Source organism: Leguminivora glycinivorella, chromosome 22 (genome assembly GCF_023078275.1).
Source record: "Leguminivora glycinivorella isolate SPB_JAAS2020 chromosome 22, LegGlyc_1.1, whole genome shotgun sequence".
Taxonomy (NCBI): Eukaryota; Metazoa; Arthropoda; class Insecta; order Lepidoptera; family Tortricidae; genus Leguminivora; species Leguminivora glycinivorella.
Window position 1 is genome coordinate 9,017,506 of NC_062992.1, and position 23,797 is coordinate 9,041,302.

General features: G+C 40.7%; 1 protein-coding gene across 1 annotated transcript in view; it reads left to right on the forward strand.

Moving 5' to 3' along the window:
* Positions 1–22,314, forward strand: part of LOC125237889 (putative vitellogenin receptor) — a 96,563-nt gene extending 74,249 nt beyond the window's left edge. The window contains exons 26-38 of the mRNA XM_048145126.1: positions 3,837–3,930; positions 6,079–6,163; positions 8,149–8,301; positions 9,020–9,227; positions 11,322–11,480; positions 11,641–11,803; positions 14,963–15,091; positions 16,671–16,885; positions 17,855–18,176; positions 18,962–19,119; positions 19,895–19,969; positions 20,675–20,756; positions 21,425–22,314. Coding sequence (XP_048001083.1) covers positions 3,837–3,930; positions 6,079–6,163; positions 8,149–8,301; positions 9,020–9,227; positions 11,322–11,480; positions 11,641–11,803; positions 14,963–15,091; positions 16,671–16,885; positions 17,855–18,176; positions 18,962–19,119; positions 19,895–19,969; positions 20,675–20,756; positions 21,425–21,526 — 1,945 coding nt within the window. The 3' untranslated portion in view covers positions 21,527–22,314. The remainder of the gene's footprint in view (positions 1–3,836; positions 3,931–6,078; positions 6,164–8,148; positions 8,302–9,019; positions 9,228–11,321; positions 11,481–11,640; positions 11,804–14,962; positions 15,092–16,670; positions 16,886–17,854; positions 18,177–18,961; positions 19,120–19,894; positions 19,970–20,674; positions 20,757–21,424) is intronic.
* The last annotated feature ends 1,483 nt before the right edge of the window (positions 22,315–23,797 follow it).

Genomic DNA, 23,797 nt, shown 5'->3' on the forward strand with positions numbered 1-23,797 from the left:
CGATTTAGGTCGTTTTTGCTTTAAATTATTGAACACATTATAAAGGTAAACATACCTCAGTATACCACTGAGCATTCACAGTCTTTTGGTCATCTAAAGAAATTGTAGCTACATGACCACTTGCAGAAAAAAATGTGGCGACCATTTTCTTCCCAACGCTTCGCCCTCGCTTCACCTTCGTTGGAGGTTCATCATCGGGAAACACCCAAACCGTCGATTGTCGTTTAGTTGGTGGGTCATATTGGTATATCCAGCTTTCATCTCCAGTAATAATGTTAAAAATTGACCGTCCTTCACCGCGATCAAATTTTCGGAGCATATCTTTGCACCATGTCACGCGAGCTGTTTTTTGTTCAGCAGTTAGCGAGTGAGGCACCCACTGAGAACATAATTTCCTGACTCCAAGTCAATTGTGTAAAATTTTATTAATTGCTGGCGATGAAATCTTTACAACCTCTTCTATATCTTTATAAGTTACTTTCGGGTCCTCTTTAATAATTTTTTTAACAATCTGGACGTTTTCTTTTGTCACCGCAGTAGCAGGCCGGCCACTTCTTTCGTCATCATCCAAAGAGAATATCCCGCGTTTAAATTGAGCAAACCATCTAAAAACTGTTGCACGCGATGATGCATGGTCCCCAAATGCCGAAACTAGTCGTTCTCTGCACTGACATTCATTCAACCCAAATTTATAATCGTACAAAATCATCCCACGAAAATGTTCTCGTTTAAGTTCCATCATTGACGATAGTCATACTTGTTATGGAGAATTTTTGGCCAAAAGCTGCACTTTTGGATGGAAGCAAGCCGCTTTGCATGGTGATAGTAGACATCATAGTAAACGATTTTTTCCGAGGCTATCGAAATTTCATCCCTTAGGAAGCCGAGCGTAGCGAGGTGTTTTATGAAAATGAAAAAAATTCTATCTTTTTATTGTATCGTCCGATTTTGACAAAAAACGTGTCTCAAATGAAAGGTATTGATTTGTGTAATTAAAAAAAAAATACAAAGAAAAAAATTTGAAAGAAAAGTAACAAAAAAATAAAAAAAGTAAATTTACGTCTCGCACTGAATAACTTCAAAGAATGACAGACAAAATGTACAATGTCGATATACGAGTTTTTTTTAATCGAAGTCAGATAATTTTTTTAGTTGAAAACTGAAGACCGCATCGAAATCAGATTAGCATTTTTTAAGATACAAGTTGCCAAAGTTGGGAAAGATCGCTTTATATGGCCACTTTGAAATTCCTTTGCCAGAAAGTCAGAAATAATATGTTTTTCTGACACAGAAAAATACATAGTAACAGTACACATCAAAATAAAATTAAAAATTCCGAGGATATTATAATTTCATCCCTTAGAACGACGAGCGTAGCGAGGTTGGTTACGAAAACCGAAAAAATAAATCTCATTTTTTTGTACGTCGTCCGATTTTGACAAAACATGTTTCATTTGAAAGGTATTGCTTTATGTAACTAAAAAAAAAATATTGCAAAAAATTGGAAAAAAAATGTAAGATTTTTTAAAAAAAAAACCTTAATTTTCGTATCACACTGAATAACCGCAAAAAACGGTAGACACGGTGTATAATTTCGATATATGATTTTTTAAAATTAAATACAAATAAATGCATGATTATAAACTAAAAACCGAATCGAAATCGAATCAGTAGTTTTTAAGATGCAAGTTGTCAAAGTTGGCTTAGTTTGTTTATATGGTCGCTTATAAATTCCTTAGGCAGAAAGTCAGAAACATTATATTTTTCTTACAGTTAAAAGTATGCATAGGTAATAGACATCATTATAAACATTTTTTTACAAGGATATAAAAATTTCATTCCTTAGAAACCCTTAGAAAGACGATCCAATAAAAAAAACTGCCTTTTTTTTGTTTTTCGTAACAGACATCGCTACGCTCGGCTTTCCAAGGGATGAATTTTTTATATCCTCGTAAAAAATTGTTTATTATGATATCTATTACCTAATTACCTAGACACGTATAGATTATTGGTAGTCCGAAAATGTTTCTCATACAATTTTACATTATAACGATCGTTATTTATAACAATTTTATGTTAATAACTATCGTAACTTCGAATGACTTATGTTCATAATGTCATTCATCATAAATACGTTTTATACTAATGTTTATGTTTATATACTTATTGATCATAACGATTGCGAGTAATATAATTTATCGTTATATTATTTTTAACAGAACAGACATCACATATGACAGTCCAGTTAGGTGCGACGACGAGCGTAGCGAAGAGGAGCGTGTTAGGTTGACCGTGAGCGAACCAGAAACGAATTTTTAATGTAAATTGTATATGTCACTGTAAAAGCTTCAAGCGCGCTTCTATAAATGGCAAAAGTTTTTCATAGAACTTCCCCAAAACTTTTTAAATAATTTTATGATGAATGATTTTCTTAAACGCAAAATTATGAATGTTATTAATATTTGTATAGAATTTATGATTAAAATTTTGCGACTAAATGATTATTATGAACAGTGATAGTAGTACTGTTGATAATAATAAAACAAAATTTTGATAAGTAAAATTATGAGAAATGATCATTCGGAGCACAAATCGGTATAAACAATAATTTTATAACAAATAAATTTATATGAGCCAATATGGACCCGGACGGTATACTTACTTATACTTAGTGTATGGTATATAAACTGAAATTAGCTAATTTAAACATTATATTAAGAAATGTTATGCATGGTGAACGGTATACGTAGTGTATGGTATATAAACTGAAATTAAGTAACGTAAACGTTATATTAAAACTTATTAAAAAACGTTATGTAAAACTAATATTATGGCAATTCAGCGTTATTTCTTACAAAAGTATTGATTTTGGTGTTATATCTAACGTTCATTATAGCTGCTGAACGTTAGTAACATGAAATTATATATATTAACGTTATATCTCGTGGGACGCACCCTCATGGGGCTCATGACACCCCCTGGAGCTTAGGTTGGCCGGGTTGTTTGGGTTAAAAATAAACCACGTGACCCCCCCTGGGGCCTGGGTCTTTACCAAGTGATCCCCCCGGGCACGAAGCTGGATCAACGCTTGTTATAGCTTGCCAAAAAAAGAGTAGAAAATAATTAAATAGGGGTGCCACCGTCTATGTAAACCGTTTTTCATGAAGCTAGGAACATAACGCGGACGTCCGTCGTCGCGCGACCGCGGACGCGGATCTGGACAATGAATAATTGAATATACACTTAACCGTGCAAACTATCGGTCGACGGACGTGGACGTGGCCTTGAGCGCATAGACGTCCGATCAAAATCTGGCTCGCTGGATGTTTTGGTCAGCCGAAGCCACGTCCCGAAGACCGTGCACACTGATCGGTCGCGGTCGCGGTCGCTCGACGGCGGACGTCCGCGTAGTATAGTTCTAGCTTAATGCTAATAACAGTAAATAAAATAATAACTATTCAGTCACTTTCGTACGAGAAAAGTAAGTGTTGCTATGATAAAAAAAGTTCAATTTCTACTCTTTTTTTTGCCAAGCTGTTGTGACCAATCGATGTCTAGTCCATACTAATATTATGAATGGGAAAGTGTGTGTGTCTGTTTGTTTGTCCGCCTTCAGAGCAAAACGGAGCGACGAATTGTCGTGATTTTTTTAGTGGAGGTAGATGAAAGGATGGAGAATGACAAAGGGTACTTTGTTGTCCTTTCTATTATCTGTTGTCTGAGCGAAATCGCAGGCAATAGCTAGTATTTTATATTTTGACCACAGTCTACCTATCTATATGTATAGTCTGCTACATTTTGACCTTTTTCCCGACCCTACATTTTCCCGATTCCAGGTGTAACAGCAAGGACGACTGCCCCGGAGGCACGGACGAACACAACTGCTCCGCGTGCGTACCCAGAGGCTTTTACGAGTGCACGCAGGAACGGGTATGTTGGCTACGGCCTGCTAAGTGTAACGCCGCCTTTACACCTGTGAGTTTTACCAAAACTTTCAAATTTAAATGATTTTTGTAAGGAGCTTTGACTACTTGCGTGAGCTGCAAACTGTAAATGGGTACGAGTTTGCTTACGGAAGCGACTCACAGCTTATCAAAATAAATTGATAAGTTTTGGACATAAAATAGGGCGGTAATTTTTTTATTCTTTACAACTTTGGTTGCTTGTAATGTATACTTTCAGTAAATGGAAAATCACAAAACTTCCGTAATCAAAACTTACGGTAAGTTTTTCGTAAGTGTAAATAGAACCATAAGTTGCTTACGAAAGATTTACGTAAGTAACTTACAGGTGTAAAGGTGGCCATAGAAATAGGATCAGAGGTATGCCCCCCCTTTTTCTCCAACGTGAAAAAAAAGAATGGCATATCGCCTATGATCATATTTCTATGGTAAACATTATGATAGTGGACTATGGCCTAAGTGTGACGGCTCAGCCACGACATTGTTCTAAGGGCAACAGCGGTGAGCGGCGGCCATACATAGGAACGAGACACAGCGATGGGACTTTTCATTCACAGGCTGCCGCTCACCGCTGTCGCGCTTAGACCAATATCGTGGCTGGGCAGTGAGGCCTGACGGTCCAGCAACGACATTGGCATTGGTCTAAACGCAACAGCGGTGAGCGGCGGCCATACATTGGAGCGAGACACAGCGATGGGACTTTTCATTCGCACGTATGGCTGCCGCTCACCGCTGTCGCGTTTAGACCAATGTCGTGGCTGGGCCATGAGGGCGTGCAGCGGGGTGAAGCGTGCGGCGTGCATATCAAACAATTGAAGCTCATAAAAGTGTCCTGAGTCCTCACTGCATTAGCGTGCACAAGGGCCGACCGAGCGCCGACTAAGTGCGTTTGCAGTTGGACATTATCCGATCCGTTATCAGGCCCCGTAGCCGACGCGAAACGCCACCGAAACGCCGAAGAAATGTAGTCTGGCTCTGTCGCGATAGATAGCTACGAAAGAGATATTATCGTGAGCGTTTCGTAAGCGTTTGTGCATTCGGTTACGCACACTGGTGTAGGAAGAATTTCAAAGGCAAAAATCGAAGATAGCGGCTTAAATATATGGGATATCTGTCTGACATCCGATATCGGATCGGATAATGTGCATGGTAACTCTCTCGAGTACAATCGTTGATGACCCGTGGCAAGAGTTACGCAGCTGGCTCTATCGCATCAATACGAAAAACATAGATAGAAATACCTATGGAGAGGGAACGATTGTACTCTTGGCTATAGGAATCATCATCATCATTGGCCTTAACGTCTGTTGCAGACGATTTATGGTGTAATATTCGAGGAGCACCTTTTCTGATGACTTATTAGACCGATGCGAGACCGACATAGTCTACCGCAGGACTGCCAAGAGAAGTTTGCGGAAATCGGTAATAGGAATAGTGTCTTAAAAATCCTCGCCTTTTATATACTTATCTTAAATTTCTCTATCGCCTGTTATTTTATGTGTAAATATTAGGGATGTACCGACTAGTCGCCGATTAGTCGGTAAAGCCGACTATCCGGCCACATTTGTAGTCGGCGATTAGTCGGCGACTACGACAAGTCCGCAAAAAAGGCCGATCAGTCAGGACTTTATAAGTGATAGAAAAGCAGTAAAAATTAACAACTGATATAAGTAATAGCATTATGTACCGAGTCGTTATACCTTTGTGTCCTTTGTTAGTCAAAAGACGGATATCTGTGATTATCACAGAAATAAAATGTCCTACCTAAGACTACCGGGTATCATAGTCAGGATCAAACAAATAAATGATTCTGTATTATGTATCACTACCCTACTCACTAAGTCAAACCGGTTGTTAAAAATTATAACAAAGTATAAATATTCTCATATAAGTACCTTTCAAAAATTTTCCCTGTAAAAAAATTAATAGCGTCGAAGGACCAAAAATTCTGGTGAATTTAGCCGACTAGTCGGCCGACTAATCGGCCATCCAAGCGCCGACTAGTCGGTAGTCGGCCTAGTCGGCCAAATCAATCGTCGGTACATCCCTAGTAAATATGTACAGTCAGTTACATAATCAATTTCGAGTTCAGTTACTGTTATTTTTTTCTGTACAGAGATGCCTATCTATGACAAATGTGTGCGACCACAACAGGGATTGCAAAGATGGCTCCGACGAGACACCTGATGCTTGCGAACTAGGTGAGTAAATAGTAATTCCTTCAAAAATCCATCGAAGCCTAATATTATGGGCCGTATGCCTGTTTGCCACCGACTTTGTATATTAAAAAAAATACTACACGCTACATTTGCCACTCTGCCCTACTCCTGGGTCCCTACTTCCCTAGCCATGTGGCCTACAAGTAACGCTCTATGGCGAACTAGTTCCCAAATATCTGTGACTCTAATATAGTCATACTAGTTATGAAAAAAAAGCTGCACTTTTGGATGGAAGCAAGCCGCTTTGCATGGTGATAGTAGACATCATAGTAAACGATTTTTTCCGAGGATATCGAAATTTCATCCCTTAGGAAGCCGAGCGTAGCGAGGTGTTTTATGAAAATGAAAAAAATTCTATCTTTTTATTGTATCGTCCGATTTTGACAAAACGTATCTCAAATGAAAGGTATTGATTTGTGTAATTTATAAAAAAATACAAAGAAAAAAAATTTGAAAGAAAAGTAAGAAAAAAATAAAAAAAGTAAATTTACGTCTCGCACTGAATAACTTCAAAGAATGACAGACAAAATGTACAATGTCGATATACGAGTTTTTTTTAATAGAAGACAGATAAATTTTTAGTTGAAAACTGAAGACCGCATCGAAATCAGATTAGTCAATTTTTTTCAATATTTTTTTTAAGTTACATAAAGCAATACCATTCAAATTAAACATGTTTTGTCAAAATCGGACGACGTACAAAAAAATTAGATTTTTTTTTTCGGTTTTCGTAACCGACCTCGCTACGCTCGTCGTTCTAAGGGATGAAATTATAATATCCTCGGAATTTTTAATTCTATTTTGATGTGTACTGTTACTATGTATTTTTCTGTGTCAGAAAAACATATTATTTCTGACTTTCTGGCAAAGGAATTTCAAAGTGGCCATATAAAGCGATCTTTCCCAATTTTGGCAACTTGTATCTTAAAAAATGCTAATCTGATTTCGATGCGGTCTTCAGTTTTCAACTAAAAATTTATCTGTCTTCGATTAAAAAAAACTCGTATATAGACATTGTACATTTTGTCTGTCATTCTTTGAAGTTATTCAGTGCGAGACGTAAATTTACTTTTTTTATTTTTTTCTTACTTTTCTTTCAAATTTTTTTCTTTGTATTTTTTTTAAATTACACAAATCAATACCTTTCATTTGAGATACGTTTTGTCAAAATCGGACGATACAATAAAAAGATAGAATTTTTTTCATTTTCATAAAACACCTCGCTACGCTCGGCTTCCTAAGGGATGAAATTTCGATATCCTCGGAAAAAATCGTTTACTATGATGTCTACTATCACCATGCAAAGCGGCTTGCTTCCATCCAAAAGTGCAGCTTTTGGCCAAAAATTCTCCATAACCATACATGTTATACTAATAGAACGATAGAGAGAGTGGGGTATTGTTTGCAAAGGAGCGTGGTCGATTGGCTATTTGTCTACGAATTTTGATCTTAATGTGCCTAGAGACTAACTTCGGCCGTCAAAGACTCTGCAGAATGTAAACGAGTGTTCCTCATTAAATTACATTAAATTTAATAAGTCATTTTTGGCACAAGCTTTTATCGCCGACTGATGTACCTTCCTATCAACAGTCATCTACTGCTCTCCGAGACGTTTCTAAAAACTCCTTACTCTATGGGGATACGGCGTTTCATAACAGAGTTGCTATGACCACCTTTCTGCTCCATCATCAGATCAGCTCCATGATACCATAATATTGCATTGTTACGTAATTTACGAGTACATATGCGTGCAAAATTTCAGCTCAATCGAAAACCGGGAAGTGGGTTAAATTTAGCTTCTACGTTTTGACCCAAACTAACATTACTAACAAGGTAAGTTCAATAAAAGCTTGCAAAAATTTAAGAAAAAAAAGTCATATATTCTACTTCAGTTTATAACTTCTTTAAAAATACATCTCCCTGCAGCAATTTTATGTAAACTTCAATTCATTTATCTTCGCCACCAGTGAACAGGACATCCCGCGTATTCTCCGTTCCATACCCTCCAGCGGTGTGCAACCACGGGTTCCTCTGTCGCACCGGCCAGTGTATAGAGTTTGAGGGGGTTTGCGACCAGACACCAGATTGTTTCGACGGATCGGATGAGAACGGGCAATGCTGTAAGTTGAACCACTCTGTAATAGATATTAGGTAGGTACAGAATATCAGGCGTATTCTCCCCACCATACCCCCCAGCGGTGTGCAACCACGGATTCCTGTGTCGCACCGGCCAGTGTATAAAGTGGAGGGGGTCTGTGATCAGACACCAGACTAGTTATTTTGACGGATCGGATGAAAACGGGCAGTGCTATAAGTTGAACTATTCTGTTTATATTAGATATCAGGTAGGTACAGGATATCAGGCGTAGTCTCCCCACTATACCCTCCAGCGGTGTGCAACCACAGGTTCCTCTGTCGCACCGGCCAGTGTATAGAGTGGAGGGGGGTTTGCGACCAGACACCAGACTGTTTCGACGGATCGGATGAAAATGGGCAGTGCTGATTTCAAGTGTGTTTTATAATTTCTTTATCAGTCGTTATGTTTCCATCACCATAATATAATGTCATCAGACTTTGGTAACAGTTTTGCTGATCAATTGGCCGATTGTCCCTATAACCTTGAGGTTGTACCATCATTGTCTCGTGGCTTCAATTTCGATAAAGGAAACTATTTCTTTTTTAAGTGACGAGGGATCCTATCCATATTCCGTAGGTAAGTATGTCGTTTGACTTAAAAACCAAACAGTCAACAGAACATCGTGACACCGCAATCTAAAGTACGCTTCTAATTCGCTCCACAGTCTTAACAACAGCATCCAATTCACTTTCCCCTTCCAGTCACAGCCTGCGAGAACACCACCTGCTCCGACGGTTGCCAGGCAACGCCCGTCGGCCCACACTGCACCTGCAAGCACGGCTACGAACTCCGCCCCGACAAACACACCTGTGGTGACATCGACGAGTGTCCAGAGGACATGTGTGCTCATCACTGCCAGAATACGCCTGGGTCGTTCTTGTGTTCGTGTCGCCATGGGTACACGTTAAGGTACGCCAAGTAGTGACAATAAACCTGGCAGACAATTATGGTCGCGCGATAATAGTTATTTGTTTTACAAGGGGGCAAAGTTGTATTTTAACGCCGAGTGTGGAATTGAAAAACGACCAAGTGAAAGGATTCTATAGTTGAACCACGAGCGAAGCGAGTGGTTCGAGAATAGAATCCTGAACTTGCGAGTTTTTTAACACACGAAAAGTAAAATACATTTGCACCCGAGTGTAACACAAAACTTTTCCCCTCACTACAGCGAGGAAACTACAACGCAAAAAATGCGTTTATCACTGCTTCCAGTAGTTCCACAGGTGGTAAATCATCTTAATTACTAGATCCACCTACTTTTGTCAATTTTAAACCAGTTAATTTGACTTTATTCAAGGTCAAATTACTTTACCCACTAGTTAAATTTTTCAATACATATGGTGTATTTTTTACGCATTAGTGCGAGAAGTGGTTCATTATATGCCAGGTCAAAACTTCGAAGGCTCATCTGTACTGAAAAATGTCGTACGATACACGTGCGAAAAGGAAATTCGTAACTCGTGTCGATTTAAAACTTTTACCACTAGTTACCCACTAGATAAAATGCGTTTTTACCCGCTGATATTAAAGGACATAACACGTGTTTCCGAGTTAGTGAGGGGAAAATGATAAAACACCAGGCCGTCCCCAACGTACTATTTGTAAGTGCGATAGGGGACGGCCCGATGTTTTATCATTTATCGCGCGACCATGATTGCCCTGCTGCCTCGATGATTCCCAGCATAACCTGCACCGATGATTGGCTAGCATCAGATTTACCTGCGGGTCGACTATCGCAATTCTGTATTTTATGCACTTAGGGCCAGTTGCATCAAACCGTCTGTCACCGTTAAAGCGTTCGTTAAATTTTATTGTATGGGAAGTTCCATAGACGTCTGCTGCGTAACGATGATGTGTCAGTCAAATGTGGTTGATGCAACTGGCCCTTAATATGTTTAATCTTTTCGTCACAGACAGAGACGCCGATGACAGCAAAGTTTGAACTTATACACTAACATTCGCTAATAGTTGTCCGGGGCATGGCATATTCCTTCGACCTTTTGCGTTAAAAAGGTTAAGATCATCTTTTTATGATTATTTAATTAAACGTATTTGCTTACGACAACTATTCAATATTTATTTTATGTACTTACTAAATACATACGTGCTCAGTTGAATGTTATTATTATTAAAATTCCTTTCAGATTCCGATCTTCAAGCTTCAGCGATCCTGGTTTAAGTTTCAGTAGTCTAGAAAAACGTGTCATGCTTCCCATACATTTTGACGACCGGTCTGGCGCAGTCTGTAGTGACCCTGCCTGCTGCGCCGCGGTCCCGGGTTCGAATCCCGGTAAGGGCATTTATTTGTGTGATGAGCACAGATATTTGTTCCCAAGTCATGGATGTTTTCTATGTATTAAGTATTTATATATATATCGTTGTCTGAGTAGGTACCCATAACACAAGCCTTCTTGAGCTTACCGTGGGCCTCAGTCAATCTGTGTAAGAATGTCCTATAATATTTATTTATTATTATTTATTTATTTATTTATTTATACATAACTACTGACCAATGTTGTTTCATGATACCTGTAGACATAGTTTACATTATTTCCGTCGAATCTACAGCATAGAATAATAAGTAACCAAGATAAGTAGCCTAGCATATTGCTACACGGCTTACTTAACGCGTGTTATCGTCGCTGGTACCTTTTAGTTTTGGAGTTATTTACAGATGGCGCTGTTTTCAATGTTTTAAAGTGCCATCTAGTGAAATAATAATTAATTACATCGTTTATTATTGGTCTACAGATAAAATAGTAGATTACGATACAAGTGCGAAAAAAGGGAAGTTCGAGTGGCGATTAATTAAAACACGACCGAAGGGAGTGTTTTAAATCGACACGAGTTACGAATTTCCTTTTTGCACGTGTATCGTACGACGTTTTTCAGTATAGATGGCCCTCCGAAGTTTCGACCTGGCATATAATGAACCACTTCTCGCACTAGTGCGTAAAAAAAACACCACCTGTACTGAAAAATATGTTTCATGTCTTATTTCAGGTCGGACCGTCGTTCCTGCAAAGCGAACATTCGCGCGATCAAGTCTGTACTGTTCACGACACTGTACTCCGTGCGGTCAGTATCGGACTTGGGCGTTATTCACGTGGAATTCAGTGATAAGAGACTGGGGAATCTTTCTGATGTTGACATTGATTACTCGTAAGTTAAATTAATAATCATCATCATCATATCAGCCCTTTATCGCCCACTGCTAAGCATAGGCCTCTCTTCTAGTACTAGTAAAAATTCATTCTTCATTTTCATTTATCTTATTATAACGTTTGATTATCATGTTCAAAATAACTGCAATTTATTTCAGGAAACGAAGATTTTACGTGACGGCACCAGATGCAGGCAGACTGATAGAAGTGGCTTCAAATGCGGAAAACAGCACTGCTTCAAACTATTACAAAAATAGGGCATTAATTCCTCAAAATGACACTACTATAACCTATGTTACAAATATCGGGAGACCCACCAAGGTATGCAGTTAGTAATACATTATATGGCAGGTAATCTACATGGAAGGGAAGGCCTTGGCAGGGAATCGATAGCTTAATGTTACCGAGGACCGCCTATGACAGTGGCTAGCTATGCTCTAGTAATAGTCATTTAGCAGGAAATCTAGAAGTACCTATGTCTAGCCTGGGAATCGGTAACTTTGTGTTACTAAGGACCGCCTTAGAAGTAACTAAAAAAAGAGAGAGGACCGCCTATGGAAGCAACTAGCTTAGTTTAGTGACAACCATTTGGCAGGGAATCGAGAAGCACTTATATCTTGGCAGGGAATCGGTAGCTTAATGTTACTGAGGACCGCCTTGGAAGTAAGTTAAAAAAGAGAGAGAACCGCCTATGACAGTCGCTAGCTATGCTTTAGCGATAGTCATTTGGCAGGGAATCTAGAAGTACTTACCTATATCTAGCCTGGGAATCGGTAACTTTGTGTTACTAAGGACCGCCTTAGAAGTAACTAAAAAAAGAGAGAGGACCGCCTATGGAAGCAACTAGCTTAGTTTAGTGACAACCATTTGGCAGGGATTCGAGAAGCACTTATATCTTGGCAGGGAATCGGTAGCTTAATGTTACTGAGGACCGCCTTGGAAGTAAGTTAAAAAAGAGAGAGAACCGCCTATGACAGTCGCTAGCTATGCTTTAGCGATAGTCATTTGGCAGGGAATCTAGAAGTACCTATATCTAGCCTGGGAATCGCTAACTTAGTGTTACTAAGGACGGCCTTGGAAGTAACTAAAAAAAAAGAGAGTACCGCCTATGGAAGCGACTAGCTTAGTTTAGTGACAACCATTTGGCGGGGAATCGAGATGCACTTATATCTTGGCAGGGAGTCGGTAGCTTAATGTTACTGAGGACCGCCTTGGAAGTAAGTTAAAAAAGAGAGAGGACCGCCTATGACAGTCGCTAGCTATGCTTTAGCGATAGTCATTTGGCAGGGAATCTAGAAGTACTTACCTATATCTAGCCTGGGAATCGGTAACTTAGTGTTACTAAGGACCGCCTTAGAAGTAACTAAAAAAAGAGAGAGGACCGCCTATGGAATAACTAAATTAGTTTAGTACAACCATTTGGCAGGGAATCGAGAAGCACTTATATCTTGGCAGGGAATCGGTAGCTTAATGTTACTGAGGACCGCCTTGGAAGTAACTTAAAAAAGAGAGAGGACCGCCTATGACAGTCGCTAGCTATGCTTTAGTGATAGTCATTTGGCAGGGAATCTAGAAGTACCTATATCTAGCCTGGGAATCGGTAACTTAGTGTTACTAAGGACGGCCTTGGAAGTAACTAAAAAAAGAGAGAGTACCGCCTATGGAAGTGACTAGCTTAGTTTAGTGACAACCATTTGGCAGGGAATCGGTAGCTTTATGTTACTGAGGACCGCCTTGGAACTAAAGAAAAGAGAGAGGACCGCCTATGGCAGTCGCTAGCGATGCTTTAGTGACAACAATTTGGCAGGGAATCTAAAAGTACCAATACCTTGGCAGGGAATCGGTAGGTTAATGTTACTGAGGACCGCCCTGGAAGTAACTAAAAAAAAGAGAGAGGACCGCCTATGGCAGTCGCTAGCTATGCTTTAGTGACATCCATTTGGCAGGGAATCTAGAAGTACCAATACTTTGGCAGGGAATCAGTAGCTTAATGTTACTGCGGACCGCCTTGGAAGTAACTAAAAAAAAGAGAGAGGACCGCCTATGGAAGTGACTAGCTTAGTTTAGTGACAACCATTTGGCGGGGAATCGAGAAGTACTTATATCTTGGCAGGGAATCGGTAGCTTTATGTTACTGAGGACCGCCTTGGAACTAAAGAAAAGAGAGAGGACCGCCTATGGCAGTCGCTAGCGATGCTTTAGTGACAACAATTTGGCAGGGAATCTAAAAGTACTAATACCTTGGCAGGGAATTGGTAGGTTAATGTTACTGAGGACCGCCCTGGAAGTAACTAAAAAAAAGAGAGAGGACCGCCTATGGCAGTCGCTAGCTATGCTTTAGTGACGTCCATTTGGCAGGGAATCTAGAAGTATCAGTATCCTTTGGCAGGGAACTGGGCGCTATTGTAATAGTGAACAATGACCGCCTTAGTAGAGTGATTAAATTAAAGGAGAGGACCGCCTATGGCAGTCGATATCGATACCATTTTGGCAGGGAGTCTTGAACCCGTTGCGGGTGTCCTTGGGCCCTGGCAACTATGTGCGGGGGCCCTTCGTGGCCCTAGCAACCATCTGCTGGCGCCCTTCGGGGCCCTAACAACCATGTGCGAGGTGCCCTTCGGGGCCCTAGCAACCATGTGCAGGGCGCCCTTCGTGGCCCTAGCAACAATGTGCGGGCGCCCTTCGTGGCCCTAGCAACCATCTGCGGGTGTCCTTCGGGGCCCTAGCAACCATGTGCGGGGTGCCCTTCGGGACCCTAGCAACCATGTGCGGGGTGCCCTTCGGGGCCCTAGCAACCATGTGCGGGGTGTCCTTCGGGACCCTAGCAACCATGTGCGGGGTGCCCTTCGGGACCCTAGCAACCATGTGCGGGGTGCCCTTCGGGGCCCTAGCAACCATGTGCAGGGTGCTCTTCGTGGCCCTAGCAACAATGTGCGGGCGCCCTTCGTGGCCCTAACAACCATCTGCGGGTGTCCTTCGGGGCCCTAGCAACCATGTGCGGGGTGCCCTTCGGGACCCTAGCAACCATGTGCGGGGTGCCCTTCGGGACCCTAGCAACCATGTGCGGGGTGCCCTTCGGGCCCTAGCAACCATGTGCGGGGTGCCTTTCGGGGCCCTAGCAACCATGTGCGAGGTGTCCTTTGAGGCCCTAGCAACCAACTGCCCTTCGGTAAATGTATTTAGAATACAGTACAGGAATTGGTAGGTACTCAAATTCAGGGACACAATACAATATTGCATGTTAAGACCACATATTAATTTCTTGAATTTTTGAGTAAAAGTACAGTAAAATAGTAGAAATGAAATACATTTTAACTGAACAATTCCCATAAAAAATGTTGCATTGCTTAGCATCAAGTGACATTTACGGTGAGAGTAGGGCCTCTTTTTCTACTATTTTTCGCACTATCATTTAAATAATTTCTATTGCAATTGCATTATTATGTAATTTAAATAATTTAACACACAATTATATTTCAGATGACAGTAGATTGGGTGACAGGCAACGTATATTTCGTGGATGCCAAAAGCACTGAACCTTGTATCAGGGCATGCAATTTCGACAAAAAAAGGTGCGCCAGGATTAAAACTCTGCCCGCGGGGGGTACGGTAAGGATTCGTTCCAATATTTAATTATTAAAATTGTTAGGTATTGGTCCCACTGCGAGCTAGTAAACTTTTTTTTTCTCGTTATAAGAAAAGAAAATTTATAAATAAAGTGTTGTACTTATCTGCCAAACTGCACAGCAGTTTATTGGCAGAAAATTATTCTACCCTCCACCATTTATGTTGAACCACTTATTTTGTATTTCATACAATGATAAAAAAGTATGTAATTTAAACATGCAAGTATGTCCTACCCAAGGTATCCAAGCACTAATCTTATAAAAACGAACAAAAGATAATCAGAAGACATGACGATGTTTATAGTTTAGTTGCAACACTTTCATTGGTTGTTATCTCGCTTGCGGCGACTCCCCGTATGCTGCATACAGAACGAGTTCACGACCAAATTGCAACACTTTCATTGGTTGTTATATCGCCTGCGGGGAATACCCGTATGCTGTATACCGAACTAGTTATCGAGTAATGAAATTGCGCCATAAGTTTCTATAGAAATTTCACATTGGTTCGTTCCGTTTCATTCTTGTTTAGTATCTAAGGGCACAAGAAAGTGTTACCTTGAAGTTATGACGTCTGATCCTACCGGCTGCGCCATGTATAATGTAGGTGGAGATTTTGAAGATTTTCGTATGAACGAAAATCTTCTGAATCTGATATGAATCAGGCTGTCAAAATCGTTGCTAACTAAGCTTAGCCTAATTCTGTAGTATTATTTTCTTTAACAATCATTAAATTTTTCACATGAAAGCAAATTTTGATTATCATTTTTACTATCGGTAAATTCGGTAAGCTCTCAAAACTTTACTAAGTTTACGATATAGTAGCAGGTATGGGAAGTATGACGTTTTTCTACGCCTGGTTAAGCAAATCAAAGCAGAGATATAAAATCAGCATTATAAAAAAAATTGTAGGGGTGGCATGAATCATTGTTATTTGTGAATAGTTCAGAGTTGTTAGTACGTTAAATCAGTGGCACGTTACGTTCGCAATTAGCCACTGGTCTATGGACTCTAGACATCGGTTTTACTATCCCACAAGGAAAATGTATAAAATAACGTGTTTCTGCGAGAAAGCTCCTCCTGGGGCCCATTACTCGAAGCTACAAGTTACAATTTTCAAGTGGTTGTCAATGTCTAATATGAGAAGTTGGAAAGAGACTTCCGCTTGTAACTCGCTAAGCTTTCAGTTTTGAGAAATAGGCAACTGGACTCAAAGGGCTCGTCACCGCAACTTTCACTGCTATAAAATTCACAAACTTAGTCCAAGATATCCATATCCTAACAATAAATGAATCTCTCTAAATAGGCTAGTTTCCTACTAGTCAAATCAGCCTCTTTTTAAGAACTGTCAAAACGATTTACTTAATATGGAATTACTATGAAATACTGAGAAGTGACGTCACGGTCAAACTAATTTACTTTATATCTTTTTTTTGACTTATTATATACAAATTATGTTTGAACATACCTACTGTCCCTATTTTTCTTGCAATTATGTGGTGTTCTATTTCGTGCACTGCATAAAGTATTTTATTTAGCATATTCTGATTTAAATCACTCCACAGTTCCCCTCTTTAGTGGTATCTCCAGAGAACAGGAAACTCTACTACAGTGTGAACTACATGAACACCAGTAATGTGTCGAGCGTGGACCTCGACGGGCTGAATGAGAAACGGACCTCATTCTATGGCACCACCATCGGTTTGGCGGTGGATGGGCCTCTTCTGTACATGGCTACTCGATTTGGGATGTACGTTATCGACCCGGGACGGTCTTACAAGTAAGTTTACTTACCCTCTTATTCATATTATTATTAGCCCACATTGTCCCTCTGCTGGGCAGTCATCTTCGGAAGTCTCCATCCCACCAGTGTGTCTCAAAGGCATCCAGTTCGTCCCGCCATCTCTGACATGGTCTACCCCTTGGCCTTGTAATTTGTGGGTGGCTGTTTTTGCCCACAGGTTAGCGGTGAGCGGCAGCCATACGTGCGAATGAAAAGTCCCATCGCTGTGTCTCGCTCCAATGCATGGCCGCCGCTCACCGCTTAGACCAATGTCGTGGCTGAGCCGTAAGGTCTGAGTGAACGCTCGGAGCGGAGCGTTTGACGTGGCGGGCGAGCGTGCGCAGCACCCTATGTAGCGTCGACTTAGGACACTGTTATGAGCTTCAATTGTTTGACATGCATGCCGTACCGCCCCGCTGCTTAGGTCTTGAAGCACCGATTAGTGCGTAAGAATTCATCAACTTTTGTTTTTTAACGGCCAAGACTCAAAGTAATCGTGGACTCAAACCCTATCGCCATCCTATAGTTCTAAAAATTGTGCAAGAAGAGCTATGAAGGGTTAAATGTCAAGGTCACTTTTTCAATGATAAAAATTGACAGGGCAACATACGACGACGGGTTAAGCCTGGTGTCCACTTAGGCGGAATCGAGCCGCGTCGAATCGAGTCCTCATACATTTGAATGCGATTCAACGCGTCAAAAATAAAATAAGAAATGCATCGGGGGGCCAATTTTTGAATATCGATCATTCGATTTCGTGAATTTCTGTCAATACTCTAACAGAATCGAAAACGAGTGGTCAGTACAATCAGATTTAAAATTACTAGCCGTCCTTTTTCAAAAATAGCATTACGTCGATTTCCACAGACATTCGAACGGCGAATTCGAGCGTTCGAAATTCAAAAATCAGTCCCCAGGAGGCGAGTTTAGTGGACGCCAGGCCTCACACACTATAACTCGTTACAGGACTAAAGACTTTCGCGGCTGGTCCGACCAGAACCCAACAATCATCTACGTATTCGAAGACTACCTCTACGTGCTTAACAACCGCCGTATCTTCCGCTGCCTGAACTACGGAGCAAAAATCTGCTTGTCGTTCATCTCTCAAATGCCAGAAACGCAGTCGTTCGTCCTTTGGCACCCGAGTATACAAAGACTGCTAAAGAACGACTGTCAGGATTTCCTTTGTGAGAATCTGTGCGTACTAAGTGAGAACGGACCGAAGTGTCTGTGTGAGGACGGAACTGTGGCTAAAGATGGTAAATGTACGCTGCTTGAGAAAGATTTGGTGAGTACTATTAAATTTTATAACTATATAGTTTTAGCACTTCTATTTTTTGAAGTGATAGCATGGTCGCGCGATAAACGATAAAATATCTGGCCGTCCCTATCGCACTTACAAATAGTGCGAAAGGGACGGCCTGATGTTATATCATTTATCGCGCAACCATTATGGCACTGTTCTAAAGACTTCGGTAAAAGAGGTGACTTACAACTAACGCTTTCCAGGTTTCCACTTCGTCTAAGACACGGAAACCGACACATTCATGTGTCCTGTTTAATTATTTTCTCATGGTTTTATTAGTTAATATGAATTCTACACATCTATAGCCGGTCAAATACGTTTGTCACTCGAAAAGGCGCAATATTCAAATTTTGTATGGGACGATAAACATTTGCACCAAAAGGTTCTATTTTCCGCTTTTGTTTACACGTACCTGACTAAGTAATAAATCTTCTAGATTACTCTAGAAGTCTAATAACTTAGCTCTATCTATAACAAACTGGGTGAAGCTTGCAGAGAAGCGGACGGAGTGGCGAAAGTGCGTTGGAGATGGTCGCAAGTTCGTCGATGAGACCTGGTTTGTGGCACTTGCTGACAAAATGGAAAGAAGACACCGTAGCGAAACGTCACAATCGGTTGCAAGCTTCCCTTGTCAGCTATGTGGCAAAATATGTCTCTCTCGCATAGATCTCTTTAGTCATCAAAAGCGCTGTCCCTCGGACATTGCACCATAAATCGTCTGAAATGGACGCTAAGGCCAGTAGTATCTATAACAACCATTCTTTCAGGTACCTCTCTTCAACGGCGTACCGGCACAAAGCTTCATCCAGGAGTCGTACCAATTATCGATCACCGTGATCACCATCACGCTTTCCCTGTTCGCCATGTATCTCGGCATCTACTGTTACTACATCCGCGTAGTCCGAAAGGGACCGGACACTCTGCCGTAAGTACTATCAAAAACCTTTAACAAATTGACCCTGTTTTACCAGTTAATATTTTCCTTTACGTGTCTAAACTGTTATTAGACCAATTTTGATGTGAGGGTGTGAATCTTGGACACTGACACAGAAAGAAGAGAGTAAGCTCTTAGTAGCGGAAAGGAAAATCTGGCGGAAGATTCTGGGGCCAATCAAAGAGGGAGATATGGAACCTGAAGGCGTAGGACAAATAGAGAGATGGAAGAGCTAAATGGCGGTGCCTACTTATATAACATAATTGGCGAGATCAAAGCCACACGACTCCGCTAGCTCAGCCACCTGGAACGGATGGGAGAGGATCGTGGTGTGAGAAGAGCAAACGTGGGACACCCGGGTGGAAAACGTCCGCGTGGGCGTCCCAGATAGCGCTGGTGCGAGGAAGCCCTGAAAGACCTGTTCGCACTCGGTGTATCCAACTGGCGTGAAGTGGCGCAGTATAGGGCAGAGTGGCGATCCCTTGATCCACCCACCTTTTTTTTTTTAATACTACGTCGGTGGCAAACAAGCATACGGCCCGCCTGATGTAAAGCGGTCACCGTAACCTATGGACGCCTGCAACTCAAACAGTGTCACAAGCGCGTTGCCACCCTATTAGAAACTTGTACACTCCCTTTTGCTGTGTTAAGTACACAGCAAAAAGGAATGTACAAGTTCTAAGGAGGGTTCGGGTTGCCGACGACTCAAAGGACAATAGACCTAGCGAGTCTCTTAAGATGTTTGAAACAATTTTTATTGTTACAGGGTCAGATTCCAGAACCAACCGTCTGTCAGCGGCTCGGAGTCGCAAGCACCAACCATAGATATGCCAACTGCAAGGTACATTTTAATACATGATTCAAATACAAAGGTAGAGTCTGACCAAAGTATGTTGGCAGCGATTTTGATACTTGTACAGTCTATGCTATCGAATCACTGCCAGCTTACCACATAACATATGGATTTTCTATAAGTGGGTATAGTCCATTTCAAATACGAAGGCCCGATGGCACTCGAAACTTAACAATAGGGCTCATAATGTTTGCTTTTTGTTACTAATTAGGCCCACTTCTAATTGGCACGCGTCGGTGCAATTTGCATGCAACTAAAGCGTGATTGAGACATTTTGAGACTTGAAAATAAAAATACATAATATTTGATATTTACAGTATTTTTATTATACTTGTAATAAAACAACGAAGTAACAGTGGGTTGAAAATGGTCTGAATTGTTTCGAGGAAAGGATGGTATACAGCCGTGCTCCTTTTTTGCTGGACTTGGTGGGGACACTGCCGTACTCCCAGATATATCGTTGTCTGAGCGTTTTCACATTATCCGATCCGATATCGGATGTAAGAAGGATTTCAAAGGCAGAAATAAAAGATGGCAACTTAAATATATGGAATATCGGTCCTACGTCCGATATCGGATCGGATAATGTGAAAACGCACTTAAGCTTACCGTGGGACAAAGTCAATCTGTGTAAGAAATGTCCTTTAATATTTATTTAAACTCAATTTTTGATTGGATTATCTTTGTTTTCAGTGGTTCCCGGCACGAGTTCGTCAACCCACTGCAGTTTGTTAGAGATGCTTGGCAGAGATCGTTTAGGAGCAACAGACCCATTGTAAGTGTTTGTATGTAAAGGAAATATGAGGAATACTTATACCTAATATGAGCATTTTTTTCAAATTTGTCCACCACTTTTTTTGGATTTGGAAATTTTTATGTGGTTTCCACTCAGAATCGCGAGCTCTTTCAATCCTAAGAGGAGAAAAAAAGTGTCCCAAGGTTTTTCCCTTTCCGTTACCATTTTTTCATACATTTTGTATGGCGGTAAGTTTTGAAAAATGTATAGAAACCTTGGGACATTTTTTTCTCCTATCAGGATCGAAAGACCTCGCGATTCTGAGTGAAATGTGAATGAATCGCGTAAAATATATGTTTGATGTTACAAAAAAGGGAGGTGGACAAACTTTGAAAAAAAAAATGGCCCATTGTCAAGAGGGCGCTGTGAGAGCTTTTTCACATTATCCGATCCGACATCGGTTGTAAGAAGGATGTCAATGATGGCGCCTTTAATATATAGGGTATCGGTCTTCCATCCGATATCGGATCGGATACTGTGCACATAATCTCGTATCTCGTGACAGTTCAATGTACCATATTAATCATATACATACCTACCTCTTAAAATTCCGCATCATGGCACGTAGCTATCAGCTCAAATTTCTGAGCAACCTCAGTACACCAATATGTTTACACTAGACTGTATAGTTGTTTGGTTTGCTACAGGGCACGGCTGGTCTGACCATCGAAGTACCAACACCGGACGAAAATCTATCGGATACAGAGTCTGATCAAGACTTAAAGGACGAGAGAAATCTTATCAAATAAGTATATGTATGTCGTGTTCCTTGTCTCAAGGGTCCTCATTCTTGCTGGGTTTCCCCATATCTATCGACGCGAAATCTGCTCTAACCGATCAAAAATTGCTCATTAGCATGAAGGGTCGTCGCTAAACGTATGTTCATACTAACAAGCGTTTTTTGGTCAGCAAAAGTTGATTCCGTGTCGATTGGTTTGGAGAGACCCTTACAGTACATACGGCGCTACTTATCGCACTAGTGTGCAAGTAGTACTTTATGTGCATATGTAGAAACGTACGAGACACGTGCGAAGAGGAAATTCGTGACTCGTGTTGATTAAAAACGGAGCGTTAGTCTTTCCGAATTTGTTATTTTTCACACTCGTTCCTATAATGTAGGTATATTGTACTATTTTAATAGAACTCTTATTTGTTAGGTTAGATACTATTAACTATTATAATGATAGTTAAGATTGAATTAAGTATGGTGTATACCTGTATATCATCTTTTATGCTTAGACGGCGAAATTAATGTATGCAAGAAAATGTATATTACCTATTGTGAATCCTAATGTTTATTATGGTGAATATAATGTAAAAATAATAATTGATCTGGATTATAAACAACAATAAGATTCTCTTGTGGACATACTCAAATTAAAGTAATATTAAACTTTAAACATAATTAACCATTGTAGTAAAGTTTTTACTTTAAGCGCGATTAACTAATGTCCACAGAAGAGACCAATTTTGTATTAAAATTTCTTAAATTTAATTTTTGAATTGTGTCAATGATTAAAATAATGTTTTATACTTATATTTGAGTTTTATTTATATATGAAGAAATACACGTAACATTGAAAGAGCACTTTTTATGCATGCCTTTTTTAGTATTTGTCTACTCCCGCGTTGTTATTCGTCATTTACCGTGTCGTGCATAGATCGTTAAAACCCTACATGTCAGATGCCCGCCCATGCCCGACGCCCCGCGCACCCACGCATACGATATAACTCTAAAAGCATTGTTAGGAAGCCTTTAAGGGATATAGCGGGGGCGCGGGGCGCCGGGGGTTGCGGCGGCGCGGGGGAGTGAGAGTGGATAAAATACTATTATGTAACTGGCGTAAGTGAGGTCAAAAAAGATGTGTGGCGTGAGTAAAAATTTGGGGCAATGCCGAAATAATAATGACTCCACAACTCCACGAGTATTTTTTGACTCAGTTAAACACCGTAGCATACAATACTTTTCCTACGACCATGCACTTACTTTTTAATAGTTTTCTAGAATAACTTTGGTGAAATTCGCACTGTTTCCTGTATTTTGACTTGTCGGCCTCCCCTCTGTTCCTGTCTCACCCTGTCGCCCGCACTCCCCGCGCCGCCGCAACCCCGGCGCCCCGCGCCCCCGCTATATCCCTTAAAGGCTTCCTAACAATGTTTTAAGAGCTATATCGTATGCGTGGGTGCGCGGGGCGCCAGACGGGGGCTGGCATCTGACATGTAGGGGTTTATAGATCTTCAACACTGTAAATGACTAATAACAGTAACAATACCACAGTATAATAAAGAGTAATATCGTACAGCATGGCCACTCCCGCTCCTCGCTGAAAGTGCCGCCCACCCCCTCTCGGTTACCATACAGTTACGGCCTGTCAAAAAGGCCAACAGTCGACCTGTTATATCTCACTCATACAAGCATAGTACGCGTTCACCTATACGAGCTTAGAATGTGTGCTAGGAACGCGCCTCTTTCATATATTTGATCGCCAGTGTCGGAGATGTGCTGGGGGTCTAACTAATCCCAATGTAAAAGATTGTGCCGGTAAGAAAAATATTTCCATCAGGGCCCTATTTCTCGAAACTTATTAGATTAATAATATTAGTCCATGAACTAATATTTTTTACAAGTTTACTAGTGTACGTTTCTCGAAGCTACTCTAGTAAAATATTAGTTATTAGTTACTAGGTAATAAATATTAGCTAATATTATTAGAACCTTTTGGATTTTTGTTTCATGAATAAAAAAATAAATGAAAACACTTGTAAAATTCACTAATAAAGCTATTAATCTCGGAAGGTTTGTAAAAAATATTCAAGCGCTGGTAGCCTAGCGGTAAGTGCGTGCGATTTTCATTCCGGAGGTCGCGGGTTCGAACCCCGGCTCGCACCAATGAGTTTTTCGGAACTTATGTGCGAAATGTCATTTGATATTTGCCAGTCGGTTTTCGGTGAAGGAAAACATCGTGAGGAAACCGGACTAATTCCAATAAGGTCTAGTTACCCTTCGGGTTGGAAGGTCA